We start from the raw sequence: 14,345 nt of genomic DNA, 5'->3' as shown, positions 1-14,345 counted from the left end.
TGGCTTAATAATTCATCGGAGAAAAACTCTTTAGATGCAAGAGAACCATCATGATCATGATCAACATCTTTGCTCTCTTGGGCTCCGGTAACCTCAAAACGTCACACCTGTCAAACTGACCGAAATTGGATTTGGCTACTTCGAATTTTTTTCCCGAACATTTTGCTAATGCCAACTACCCTAAAATTCCCTAGATTTCGAAATGAAGTTTTTTCGTTTAAAATAAGGCGAAATAGAAAAAATAGCGTAATGATACTTGTTCATAATGCATTTTGCCGCACTTACTGCTTTATGACACTCCTCGCTGCGCTCGTCGTGTCCTAAAAACGTGCGTGCGGCAAAATGTTCATTATGAAACGCGTTTCATAATATACAAGGTGTTTATAAATGTTTCTAGCATCAAGCGTGGCTTTGGAATTCCTGTCATACACTATTTTGCCGCTTTGTTTTCATAGTGAATATAACTAACTTAAAAATTATTTATAATGTTACTTACTTCAATGACGTTTTAGTTACAGTTTTGTGCCCAAGTGTTCGATTTTCAGGTTTTAAACCACAACTGGAACAGTTTATTTCTCAAAACTTACTTTGCTTCATGTTTGAGGTTAACTGCAAATGTCAGTTGACAAATCGAAACCCACATTTGTAATGAGCGGCAAATTTCTTTGACATTTCATAGCCACCCTTGATGCTAGAAACATTTATAAACACCTTGTACTATTAAGTAATTTCATTTTCACTGTGACTGTTTAGTACAAAACTTCAACATTCCTGCAGTGTATCGAGTATAAATAAAACCAACCAAGTTCATTTCGTTGTTTATTTCAAATCTGGCGCAAAATGTCGCACATGCGCCGTGGTAAAGACGGTGACCTCTTTACCCACACCTGTCACCTGTCACTTTCTTTTTTGTTTCTGTTTACCGTGCGAGTGGTATACACTGAATGTGATAACACTACAGTGCAGTAAAATGCACATTTCTTATCTCTAGATAAATAGAAGATAAGCTATTAGTCCAAATGGGTTTCGAGTCGGATTCCCCAGTTCATACAGTCTGGAAAAGTGACCGTAAGTGATATAACCTCAATTTAGTTTACAATGGTTGGTGTTCGAGTTTCCTCTCTTTCTAAGTTAGACATGGAGGCGTGTTGTAATTTTCTTTATCCTCCTTCAGTTGTTTTTGTCAAGTGTATGTAATTGAATTTTTGTTCACGTTGGCCCCCATGTTGTGATTGTAGTGTATCGCATGCAGCTGGCTGCACCCGTTCCCATTCCGGTTATAAGCGATAATGTGCCCCCCGACTTACCTACCTATTTGGGGAGGGATTACCATGGAGCCATCTCTCACATTGAAGCTCAGAATCTCCTCATTGTTCAGGAAAATGGGGCTTACTTGGTACGCAGCAGCCCCTCTTCAAATGGAAGGTTTCACACGCTGAGTCTCAAGTAAGTGACTTCATTGTCATCTTTTTTAGAATAATTACACTGCTCTTTGTAGATTTAATGACAAAATTCATCATTACAAGCTTTTTTATGACCCCAATTCTGGGCTTTATGTAAGAGAAAAACGTTATGATTGTGTGAGATCCCTTGTAGCTGATGGCTTAGTTACCATGTACTTGGAATTGAAAGCCCCCATGATTCTACAAAGACTTGCCACTGCCAATTATCAAGAGAGCCCCTACATGACTTTGAATAAGAGAAAACTGAGGGCTCTATCAAAGGAAAACGCTAAGTAATTTTCATTAGTCACACTTACACTTTCTATTCTTTGTGTTGTAGAAACAAGAATTTCATTAGAGACTCAAACATTCCGCAGAATATTCCTTTAAGCCAACAGATTTTGTGTCCAAATTTCCCTGAAAAGAACGAGAAACAGCACCTCTTCAAACTGACAACGTTCAAAGGTCTCAACTGGTGCGAATTATGTGGAAATTTTTTGTGGGGTTTTACTTTGCAAGGAAAGAAATGCGACGATTGTGGAGTGATTGCTCATGGTAAGTGCATTCAATTGTTTCAGGGTTCACTGACCAATGTACATAATTGAGGACATTGAGGTGGAATGCATTTGTCTAATTGATCTTTTGAACTTATTGTTCAACATTCTTCTAATTGGAATGCGGCACAATGAATCATGATTCTTATGACCAGTGAAAATTTAAAATTAACATAATATTAGAAATTTTGATTGACACTAGAACTTGATTATTGGAATTAGAAAACAACCGGGGCTTGCGTTGTTAAGGAAGTAAAACTTATTTATGCAAATGTGCTGCAAAACATACTTCAACTCACAACTTGGGTTAATCCAAAAGTGTGAATGTTCTAAGAATTTCTAAACTTGAACGTTTTTAGAAGTTATCAATGTCGTATTCGAATGATTTTGTGATTCAGGTTTGAAGAAATTGTAGAACTTTAATTTATCAGGCGTTTGCATAGATACACATTTTTTTCACGAAATAAGATAAAAATACCGTTTATAAAATGTTGACTTGTTTGATATTGACAAAATTAAGTTGCTTATATCGAAATTTTAAATAAATACTTTTTATCATTGTGCTGACTACTTAAGTAATCAAGTCGATTACATTTTTTATACATGACTGCTTTGATCTTATGGAATTTGTAGTTACTAATTTCTAAAAACGAATTTCATAAAATTACATAATAGTTATTTGTGTACCAAGGCCAAAAAGTGTTTCTTTTTTGGCCGAGGCCAGAAAGAAGGCGAGGGCAAAATGGCATCATTAAACATACAAGTTAATTAATTTTTATTTATGATTTATTGATTTAATCATTTCTAACAACTGAATAATTGTAAATATTTATGAATGCTTCAAAAAAGTTCATATTTTTTTTATTTACAATTGCAGTTTCGGCATGTGTCGCTTCACAATTAGGTTTGATGTGCTTTTTGATGTTGTTGCAGCAGCACTGCTAGACATGTTCATTTTCAATAATTCAACACGTCTTTGTTGCACTTTACAGCACTTTGTCGATTTGATTTTACTCAAATAATTATAAAATTGGGGATAATGTCGGTATCTTGATGTAATATGCAAAACTATGGATAGATGGCGCCACCATAGATCGACCGAAAATGTTTGCGGCCAGAAAAGACTCACTTTTAGGCCGCTTTTAAGGCCTAAAAATTTCATTTTCACTTTAAGTCGCCTAAAAAGTAAATTATTGTTTTATTGTTTTTAAAATTATATTATTATAAATTACATAAATTTAAGTATTGGAAGTGTTTAGAGGGACGTGTGTCAGATTTTTTTTTATTGCGATGGTACATAAGTTTTAAAATAATTTGAATGGTGCCCATCCAAAAATTCATGATGATCACAAACTCTTATGGACTAACAAGTTATACAAGGTGTTTATAAATGTTTCTAGCGTCAAGGGGGGCTTTTTAGTTCCTGACATGCGCCATTTTGCCGCTTTGTTTTCATAGTGAATTTAACTATACTATATTTCAGAATTATTGACATCTCGGTAGGCCATGTCTGTGTAAAACGCCTCTAACAATGTGAACGACTTTTAGCATTTTGGTTCTAAAACTGTCAATGTAACATTTTGAGGTTATGAAGTAAATTACTTTTTTAAGCTAATGGATTGATATTTTAATGAGATTCTGAATCTACCATCATAACACAAATTTCTTCTGCTTCAGATTTCAGTTCCTCTTCAGAATCTGATGAATCAGATTCTAAGTTGACGTGACACACATTACATATACATAGGGATAAATATAAATCTAAAAACACTAAATACGCTTATACAGGGTGTCCCAGAACTGATGTCCCAGAGAACAAGGGAGGTGCCGACAGCAATACAGATGGTAAATTATAAAACAAAATTGCTTAAGTTTCATAGTATTCGGGAAAGGATAAAAAATTAACAACCAATCCCCGAAGCTTATTCTTGAGATTGAGTAAAATATCCTAGGCAACGAGAGTGTAATGTTCATCTAACCAATGAATGATAGTTTGTATCCATAGTTACCAATTTTCAATTTCTGTTCTGCTTCGGGATTGGCTACCGTTTTTTCCTCTTATCTCGATTATTTTTCTAGCTACAAAATTTTTGTTTTGAAATTTTTGTTCAGAATTGTTGCCTCCATAAGCCTTTTTTCTCTGGGTCACCCTGTATTAGAAGATTCGGCCAACATAAATTTGAATTTCCAAGGCACACTGAGATGTCAATAATTCTGAAATATAGTATATGTACCAATTATTTCAAATGTCACTTACATCTACTACTTTGCAGTTACGGTTTTGTGTCAAAATTTTAGATTTTCAGGCTTCAAACCACAACTTGAACAGTTTGTTTTCAAAACTAACTTTTTTCAATGATTGAGGTTAACAGTTGAAATATCTAAACCCAGATTTGTAACGAGCGGCAAATTTATTTGACATTTTATAGCCAACCTTGATGCTAGAAACATTTATAAACACCTTGTAGTTAGAGGTTAAAGATCGTTCACAGAAATTGTCCAATTTCTTGGGATTAGGAGGGGAAATTTTATTTTAAAAATGACTTTCAATTTCCCCAGTACATTTTTTTTGTAATTTGTTGACTGGTATTTTTCATGCTTTTTGTTAGGTTGCATTTTTACGGCTTTTGAGTTCTTGTAAGATTTATGATGGTTACAAGAACTTTAATAAAAAACGGCGAGTATGAAAGGCGAGAAACTAAGAAACTGAGAGTTCGATTTCCTGAAACCGCGGAATTTCCGATTCTAATCATATCGGAATCTAAAATCTTAGAATCAAACAGCATAAATATCTGTCAAATTGATAAATCTGGAAGTGTACGTAATTCGGAATTCCCAGAACTCAAAAAAGACAAAAAAAACACGGTAGCCAATCCGGAAGCTGAACAGAATTTGGAAATCGGTAACTATGGACACAGACTATCGTCTATTGGTCAGGTGAACATTACATTCTCGTTGCCTAGGAAATTTTACTCCATCTTTAGAATAAGCTTCAGGGATTGGTTATTACATTTGTATCCTTTCTCGAATTAAACTTAAGCAATTTTTGTTTTGAAATTTACCATCTGTATTGGTGTCGGCACCCTCCTTTGCTCTCTGGGTCAAGAGTTCTGAAACACCCTGTAGGTGAAAAAAAATAAGTAAATTAAGTACAATACAATCACAATTACATTTTTGCTGCTTTTATATTTCAACAAAACAATCTAAGGATTTCATAAGTGCATGAGAAAATTTCAATCAAGATATGAAACAATTAAAAAATTAATCGCTATCGCTTTCAGTGAATTCTTCGTCGTCATCGCTTTCTTATAAACTAATTATGCCGGAAAATTGGGTGACGCATAGCTACCCTCGACGTACTTGATGTGCTCAATGCGAAAATTTTTGTTTTTCAGCACTGATGGTTTTATCGGGCTCCAAATTGGTTCAATGAGGATGAAATAATATGGAGGTCCTTTGCTAATTCGTCAATTCGAGCGAAATTTGGAACATTCAAGTCTCTAATTTTTACAAAAGTTGTACTCTTATTGTTCTTACGTTTTTTGCTTCGCGAAAATTTAATATTTTCTCTTTCTGGTGGCTGTGGTTGTTTTTCATCACAATTACGAATCTTTCCGCCAAATTGGGCCACAGTTGACCTCGAAACCAATCGACCAGGACAGAGGACAATTCTCTCATTTTCGTTTTTTTTTCTTTCTTTTGATATATTAATCTATAAAGTGTTAAGATATATTAATCTATAAAGAGTGGACTTTTGCAATTTGAAAATATCGATACGATACTGGTGAATGCCATATGTATTCAAGAATAAACTGAGTCACTTTTAATTATGTACCTGACGTCGCGTCTTTCTGTGCAAACTTAAACTGGTAGCTTGGAAGTCTTAGATAGTACAGTCATTTTATAAGGTAAACGGCACAGTTCTTTAGCATCGCAACAATAACAGTCTATCTACAAAATACAGGGTGTCCCAAAACAGGCGTGCCAAATTATTAAAAACCCGAGAAAAGTGTTAAAAAAATTCAATCTGTTGTAGTTTTTAAGATACAGGGTTCCAAAGAGACACATTTGAACACTTTTATTTTTATGTTTGAAATTATTATGAGTATCAGAGCTTTGAGTTCTGTTAATACCTTTCATTGATATAAGATGCTTTTGAGCGTAATTTATTATATTGTTTCTTGTATTTTCAGAAGATTTAGGTGTCGATTTCATCTGAAAAATCATTTGACAACATTGCTTTTCCACCCCACGTCATAACCATAACAATCAAAATTTTCATTGTTAGTGGAAGTCAATGTTTTCCTTCTCTAAAATTTTAGGTATTTGCTGCTCTTAAATGGAAAAGAAAAGTGCTTTGGCATTAGCGATTTGTGTCTGAATTTGGCAGAGGTAAAAGCGATAACATGAAGCTCTGACTGGTCTTATGTAGGCCTTCAAAATTTGGTTTTGTTCTGAGTGGTGGCAATGCTTGAGTTCATAGTGAAATGGCATCTAAATGAACGCTTTGTGGACATTTTGCACTCATGAAACTATTTCATCGTGGATCGGAACCTTTGGTGTTTTCCAGCGTTTTTCTAGTAAAATTTCAATATTTGTTTATTCATCTTCTTTGGCATTATTATTATTATATCACTCCAGTCACTGTTACTGTGCATTGTCTATTCGTCAGTGAATGTATTTCTTGTTTTACATTGACAATAAAAGTTTTCATTGCTGAAAATTGTTAAGCTTTTGAAACGAAGCGTAATAAAACAAGAAATACCTGTTGTAAGTCTTTGAAAATTACCTCTACCTTATTAAGGTTAATAGAGGCCGATAGCCGAGGGCAAAATAGCACTTTTTGGCCGTGATACACACAAGATTTTTTAGGCGACATCACTAAATTTACAAGTTAATTAATTTTTATTTGTGATTTATTGTTTTAATCATTAATAACAACTGCATAATTGTTAAAATTTTTGAATCCTTCAGAAAAGTTCAAATTTTCATATATTTACATTTGCAGTTTCGGCACAATTTGTATGAATTAGTTTCAATAATTCAACACATCTTTATTGCACTTTACAGCAGTTTGTCGATTTGATTTTACCCAAATAATTATAAAATTGGAGGTAATGTCGGTATCTTGATGTAATATGCAAAACTATGGATAGATGGCGCCACCATAGATCGGCCAAAAATGTTTGCGGCCAGAAAAGACGTACTTTTAGGCCGCTTTTGAGGACTAAAAATTCCGTTTTTAGTTTAAGTCGCCTAAAAAATTTGTATTTAGTCATTCACGCACTGGACCAGCATGGTGAGTGCACCATCTAATTGGAACCCCATTTGGCGCAAAATATCTAGAGGTAAATCATCCAAAAAAAAGTTGGAGATCGTAATTTAGGAATTTTAAAAAATGTTGGTGAATTAGTCGATTTGGAAGAATGAAAGGACCGACCAAGCGATTTCCTAAAATTCCGGCCCACATATTAACTGAAAACTTTGGCTCGCCTGTTTTGGGACAGCCTGTATATTGCTAAATGTACTAAAAATAATACAACGTGTTTATAAATGTTTCTAGCATCAAGGGTGGCTATGAAACGTCAAAGAAATGTGCCGCTTATTACAAATTTGGGTTTCGATTTGTCAACTGACATTTGCAGTTAACCTCAAACATGAAAGCAAAGTAAGTTTTGAGAAATAAACTGTTCCAATTGTAGTTTAAAACCTGAAAATCGAAAACTTGGGCACGAAACCGTAACTAAAACGTCATTGAAGTAAGTAACATCATAGATAATTTTCCTGATAGTTATATTCACTATGAAAACAAAGCGGCAAAATAGTGTACGACAGGAATTCCAAAGCCACGCGTGATGCTAGAAACATTTATAAACAACTTGTACAAGGCAGGGTTATTTCTAGCTGGCCTCTACTCTATTTTGTCGGCTATTACTGAAAGCTAAAACTCGTATTTATGGATTGTTTATTGATACAGTTTTCGTAATCAAGTCGTTATCAAAACATCACTATAGAAATGCTGCACTTCTCATATCATCAGTCTTGTGATACTGTTTTTCAGCACGATGCTCAGAAAAAATCCCCAACGATTGCGTCCCTGATCTCAAATATTTACGCGGAGTTTTTGGTATCGAACTAACAACTTTACTGACAGCCCACAATGCCAAATTACCATTTGTTGTCACAAAATGTGTTGCGGAAGTAGAAGCTAGAGGTTTAACCACGGAGGGAATCTACCGGTTGAGTGGTTATGCCGAAGAAATAGAAGCAATTAAACTCGCTTTTGATAAAGGTAGTGTCATTCTATTATTGCATAACCATTATATTGAACAAATAAAAATTTCAGACGGTGAAAAAGCTGATTTAAGCCAAGAGAAATATCCAAATATCAACGTAATTACGGGAGCCTTGAAGTCGTATCTGCGGCTCTTACCAATTCCTTTAATAACATTCATCATACATCCGCTTCTTATTGATGCAATGCGTAAGTCATTTGGTTGTGAATTGTTGTGATTAATATGTTGGTTGTAGAACACAAGAATAATGATTTGAAGGTATCTTCTGTAAAATTTGCTCTCAAGAAAATGCCGAAACAACATTACGATACTTTGAAATTCATGATCGAGCATTTACACAGGTAATGGTTTGTTCTATGTTATAATAATACTTCAATTTTTGTCTTTTAGGGTGTCCTTACATTCTGCGATAAATAAAATGAATCCGCATAACTTAGCCACAGTATTTGCCCCAACATTGATAGGGCCCATAGAATCCACAAATGATGTTTTGCCTGATATGACAAGTGATATTTTACTGATTGAAACCATGATAACATATTGTGAACGCATTTTTAAGAATTGAAAAGAAAAGACAAGATTTTTGTACACTTATTTTATACTCGAATAGTATTTATGTTTTTATAACGATGTACTCTTTCAGGTTTATTATTTTAAAAGTGCTAAGAAGCGCCCTTATGTGGTTAAAAACTGGCAATAGTAGTAGAATCGCCCTTATAGGATCATTTAATACCTACTAAAATGTATCAATTCTTGGCTCATATTGAGTTGTTCTCGAATCGCAAATCATATAGTTTTTTACGATTACTACTATTTGTAAGTATGTTGTTAAGCACTTTGAAAACTTGAAAACCCAATTTATAGGGCACTTAATGTAGGCTTTAAGTATTAATGAAATTTTGTATTTGTCAAAATGTGATTGAAGATTAATTTGTGATATGACCAAAAAAAAAGATATTAGCAAGTAGTATTAGTGTAATTATTTCGATGTAATCAAATTCTTTTTATTATTTTTTACAATATAATTGTAACTAAAGATTTTTTAAAGAAAAATACTTACAGTTATCTTCATTTCATAAACTTATTCCCCTCCAATACTGCTATACAGGGTCCGGCAACACTTGTGTCCCCAAAATCGTCTTTAATTTGTTTTTATCACTGATAGTTTTGGCGTCGCGACGCCTTAAAAATGTAATTTTTAGTTAATAGTGAGGGTTTGTGATATCAACTAATTTTTTTTTTTTTCAATATAAATGTGTTAAAAATATCTTGTCATTTTAGATTCAATGCAATTTGTCTTCAAAATTTGAGGAAAAAATGCTGTTTTATCAAGTTAGTTAATTTCATTACGTCAAAATTGGGAACTACGTTTACACCCATCTGTCAGCATCTTGTGTCACAAATGACATCTATCCTTTGACTCGTTTTAGATTGTAACAAAAGTCTTACTTAGTGAAATTGTCGCTTTGTCCGTGTTAATCAAAATTAACCTTTATAAGAGTGAATGAAGTGACTTGTGAAATTTTGGTGTAAACGTTGCTGCGCTGTCATAATTTTGAAAACTAACTTGATAAAACAGCGTTTTTTTCGCCCTTCAACTGTTACATTTGAATCTTAGAGATAACGTTGAAAATGTTAATTTTTTTGAGACTTGAATGGTAAAATAAATTGAAATTTTGTGGAAGAAAATGGTTTATCTGTAAACTGATTGTGATTACATTCAAAATATTGCAAAATTTGTTTAATAATAATAATAATAATAATAAAATATTTTTTTTATTTATTTAGAGCGCCAAAAATACATAAAATTTACTACATGTCAAATTCTCCCATTTTCTTACTCTTGACGTCGGACGTAAATTTTCCACATTTTCAATAACAGTTTGCGCAAATCTATTGGTCTCACATATAATAAGTGCCACTAATTCCAAATCAAAGATTGATTTGAAAAAATCAAGTTCTTTGGCATCTTCTGGCAAATTTAAGTAATTTTCTTGAATACCAGCGTTGTCTTCATCAAATGAAAATAAAATTGGTTGAAATATGTTATCATTGACCCATTTTCTGTTGCCATTTTGATTATCTGCGTGCCTTTGGTTTCTCACTGCTCCTCTTCTACCGCGGCGAACTGGTATATCACTGGAATCCGTGGAAGCGGAATCATCAGAATTTACGTTTTCGCAAAAGCTATCTTCATCTTCCATAAATGATAATTCATCATCACTTTCATACAAATTGTTATCGTGAACGCTCATGTTATTATTTTCACTCAACAAACAACTAACTAGTGTCAATTTTTGTACAATTCTTGACAGCTACTTTTATTTGCAATACCTACTTGATGTTTAGATTCATAGCCGACTTATAACGAGATATGTGCAGAAGAAAGGAAACGACGAGATTTTAAAAATCAACAACCAAAAACTGACAACAAATTCTCAATGTGTCCTCAAACTGTCTCAAAATCTTGCAGTCTTTGATAGAACTTTGGTTTTTACCTTGCGATGTGGTTTCCGTCTTTTGAGCAATTTTTCATAATATCCTCGTACCGCTTGCTGCTAAACAATTTTGGTGGCCTTCACCATAAACTAAAATAATGTGGACAAATTTTAAGTTTTTCTAGTTCTTAAGCGAGACACATTAGGACATAAATTATCCACATTTGCGTCTCCGACTTACCAAGTCACGGATTGGCGTCTATTTACGAAACTTACGACGTGCATGATTTGAATGCTTATTTTATTTAACAACATTTTTAATAACAATATTCTCATATTATATTCTTAGACTTACATCTATAAATCCAGTAGACAAAATTCAGCAGTAATTTTTAATTCCATTGCATTATAAACTAATTATGGTTTTATAATAACTGCGAAGATTCTTTAGATGTTTAATAAATTTTTTCGAATTTGCCGCTTTAATACGTTCATTAGGGTACTCAATTTGGAGTCGCTTATGCGTGTTTAATAAATTGCTGCGTGAATAAAAAATGTATCAATATAATTGAATTGTCGTTTGCGTCCAACAATAATTGTACCTAAATATAATAGATGTGAATACAGGTTAGGTTAAAATTCAGAAACTCAATAAATGTCAAATTTTAAATTGAATTTGAAAATCAAGTGGCAAGTCGTGGTTACAAAACCATTACCAATCGTGTAACACGAAAACTCTTAAAATTGGAAAATTTAAATTTTTTATTATAAAAAGGGTGCAAATTCAAAAAAATAGTATAAAGCACTTGTTTTATAATGGCATTGGTGCACTCGTCCCACACCGGGAACTCATGCACCAAATTGGCCATTAAAACACGTTCTTTAATATACTATATCAAAATTTTTGTCGTGGATTTAATTATTAATTTGAATGTATGAGCCTCTAGTACCAGAATGTACGAAGTTTCCACGATTTTGTGTCATGGTACACACAACCGGTTTTCCGTCGTTACACTGCATTTCTGGACCATGATCTCCCATGGGTACATTACTAAAGTACTTGTATGTCACAGACCTCCCTGTGCTTCCACAGAGCGTTTTGTATTCATCAGCGGTAATCAAAAGAGTGGGGCTGTTATCACCACTGTTGCAATAAGTTTTTCCGTTGATATAACCAGAATTAACATTCCCATTTCCAATGCAGTACCAATTATTAATAATGGAGTTAATATTTGCGTAACAAAAGTCTTTTTTCTCCCGGAAATTGGCTTTTTCAAGAGTACCAGAACAGCTACCATCGCTTTCTGAAATAGTACCGCTGCATTCATACATCACACCGTTACGTACAATGAATTGCCTATCTGTAATGATTATTTTTTCATTAATATTCATTACGTTATTTTATGCTGTTACCAGAGAAGGTTGCGATGGTGGTACCATCATTTCCAAAAACAACTCTGAATCTTGATTGCATTTCGCGAACTGGTCTGAGTCCATTGTGAACTTGTTGTGAAATGGTTGCTCCCAAATTGTCAAGACCTTTAAGATTATTTCTAACTTGATTATTAATTCTAGTGTTCAAATTTCTGGAAAAGTTTTCCCAGTAGTCGCCGTCGTACTCACCGTCAGAATCATCGCAATGGACTAGAATAATTCATTATAATTGTGACCTTGTTGTTGCAACTTACCATTTGTGTATGCAAACTGTTTTTAAACAAAAATGTTAAATTGTTAATATGATATTGTTAAAATAATTATTATGTCGTACTTACTGCCAATAAAAAAAGGAAAAGTACTGGACTTGACATGTTGGCGCAGTTATGTGGTGTGCGAATGACACTGAAGGAACAGTTGGTTTTGCGTTTTTATGCATTGGGATTACTCATGCATTATCACATTATCAGAGTGCAATAGATATTTACATAACAAGTACGGAAAGTGACCAATTTCGCACGAGTGTGAATGTAGATGCACGAGTGCAAGAAAGACACTTTCCGACGAGTTATGTACACTATTTTTCCTACGACCTTTCATCATCAGGACGAAACCATAAGTTTCGACAATAGTTCATTTCTTATCTATTCTAAATGTCATTTTTCTACGACCTCATATATAAGGGACGTATTCTACATAGTTGGATGGTTGATGTTTTCGTACATCCATTTACGAAAGTAAAAGTCACTAGTGTGATATGAATATATCCGCACAGACCTGTCAAAACTGATTTGTCAAAAACGAGCTAACCAATTCATTTTTACCATTATGCATGTTGTTTTACAGTGAATCGTCTAGATATTTGAGACAAAAATTCAGGAGTTACATTTGTATTTGAAACTGTCAATTTTGACAGGTCTGTGCGGATATATTCAAATCACACTAGTGACTTTTACTTTCGGAAATGGATGTACGAAAACATCAACTTTCGGAGTCATTTAACCGTGTGGAAAATGTCACTTTCATATGGGGTCATAGGAAAAACATATTTTTCGAATTTGCCGCTTTAATAGGTCCATTAGAGTACTCAATTTGGAGTCGTTTATAGGTATCTATAAAAGAACTCAAAGTAGGAAATTTTGTTTTTTAAGAATTGGCAGAACTAATTAGTCTGGCTGTTTCCTGTCAAGTTCTTTGTCAATTTGGTTTTTACAATTTGTGTTTAATAAATTGCTGCGTGAATAAAAATGTATGAATATAATTGAACTGTCCGTTGCGGCCAACAATAATTGTACCTAAATATAATAGATATGAATACTGGCTGTGAGGTTAGGTTACGTTATGTCAAAATTCAGTGACAGTGAAACTCAATAAATGTCAAATTTTAAATTAAATTTGAAAATCAAGTGGCAAGCTCGTGTTTACAAAACTATTACCAATCGTGTAACACGAAAACTCTTAGAAGTCTAAAATTTAATATTTTAATTAAAAAAAGGGTGCAAATTCGAAAAAATAGTATAAAGGACTTGTTTTATAATGGCATTGGTGCATTGTCCCATACAAAACTCGTTTTGTACACCGAGACCTCGTGCACCAAATTGGCCATTATAAAACACGTTCTTTAATATACTATTCCAAACACATTACAGGTTACATTATGTATCTTAATTTTTTGTCAATTTAGAAAGAATGGGACGAACTGACAAAATTTTCAACCATGGATGATTCTAAAAAAATTATTTCATAAAACGGTTGCATAGCTTTTTATTCTCATTACGGTAAATTAACAATTAAACAAATAGTCATATACATAATGTTCCAATGGTCTGTGGACAGAATATTACGACCATACTATTAGGAATTTTGCAAGTAGATGGCAAAAGTCTTAATAACTTGAATAGTATATTATAATACAAGTTTATAAGCAAGCCTTTAAAACACGCACGACGAGCTTAAGAGCACGACGCGTCAGTGGAGTGCTTTTAACGTCGTAAGTGTTTTAAAGGCGTTTATAAACGAGTGTTGTACACTATTTTTTATTATACCTATCCATTTACAATCCTTTAGGAGCATTGAAAAAAGTGAATTTACACAATAAAATTATCAAAGGTTGTTTGAGAATCGTTTTCGTAGAGACGGTTAGCAATTGTTTGTTTACGTTGTTAAGCACATTTTTTCACG

General features: G+C 33.5%; 2 protein-coding genes across 4 annotated transcripts; one reads left to right on the top strand and one right to left on the bottom strand.

Annotated features, from left to right (window-relative positions):
• The first annotated feature begins 802 nt into the window (after positions 1–802).
• RhoGAP5A (Rho GTPase activating protein at 5A) lies at positions 803–9,328 on the top strand. Of its 2 annotated transcripts, none has more exons than XM_088048523.1 (8): positions 803–1,068; positions 1,239–1,446; positions 1,499–1,735; positions 1,783–1,997; positions 8,058–8,288; positions 8,343–8,480; positions 8,528–8,633; positions 8,683–9,328. In XM_088048523.1, the coding sequence occupies exons 1-8, from the start codon at positions 1,020–1,022 to the stop codon at positions 8,855–8,857; spliced, it is 1,359 nt and encodes a 452-aa protein (XP_087904649.1). In that variant the 5' UTR covers positions 803–1,019; the 3' UTR covers positions 8,858–9,328. The 2 variants fall into 2 exon arrangements, with proteins under 2 accessions (XP_087904649.1, XP_087904642.1); XM_088048516.1 differs by lacking the exon at positions 803–1,068 and adding an exon at positions 1,075–1,189.
• Positions 9,329–11,629: 2,301 nt separating this feature from the next.
• On the bottom strand, positions 11,630–12,601 carry LOC148180755 (uncharacterized). 2 transcript variants are annotated; one of them, XM_088038093.1, is made up of 5 exons: positions 12,503–12,601; positions 12,419–12,434; positions 12,354–12,374; positions 12,144–12,269; positions 11,630–12,091 (listed from the first exon to the last, which is right to left on the bottom strand). In XM_088038093.1, exons 1-5 carry the CDS (start codon positions 12,536–12,538, stop codon positions 11,646–11,648), a joined length of 645 nt encoding a protein of 214 aa, XP_087894219.1. In that variant the 5' UTR covers positions 12,539–12,601; the 3' UTR covers positions 11,630–11,645. The 2 variants fall into 2 exon arrangements, with proteins under 2 accessions (XP_087894219.1, XP_087894210.1); XM_088038084.1 differs by having other exon boundaries at positions 12,144–12,374.
• Between the last annotated feature and the right edge of the window lie 1,744 nt (positions 12,602–14,345).

This window comes from Gnatocerus cornutus, chromosome 1 (genome assembly GCF_029298725.1).
Source record: "Gnatocerus cornutus isolate USDA-ARS CGAHR chromosome 1, icGnaCorn1.1, whole genome shotgun sequence".
Classification (NCBI taxonomy): domain Eukaryota; kingdom Metazoa; phylum Arthropoda; class Insecta; order Coleoptera; family Tenebrionidae; genus Gnatocerus; species Gnatocerus cornutus.
The sequence above is the reverse complement of the archived record's forward strand: the minus strand, read 5'-3'. Positions and strand labels throughout refer to the sequence as shown.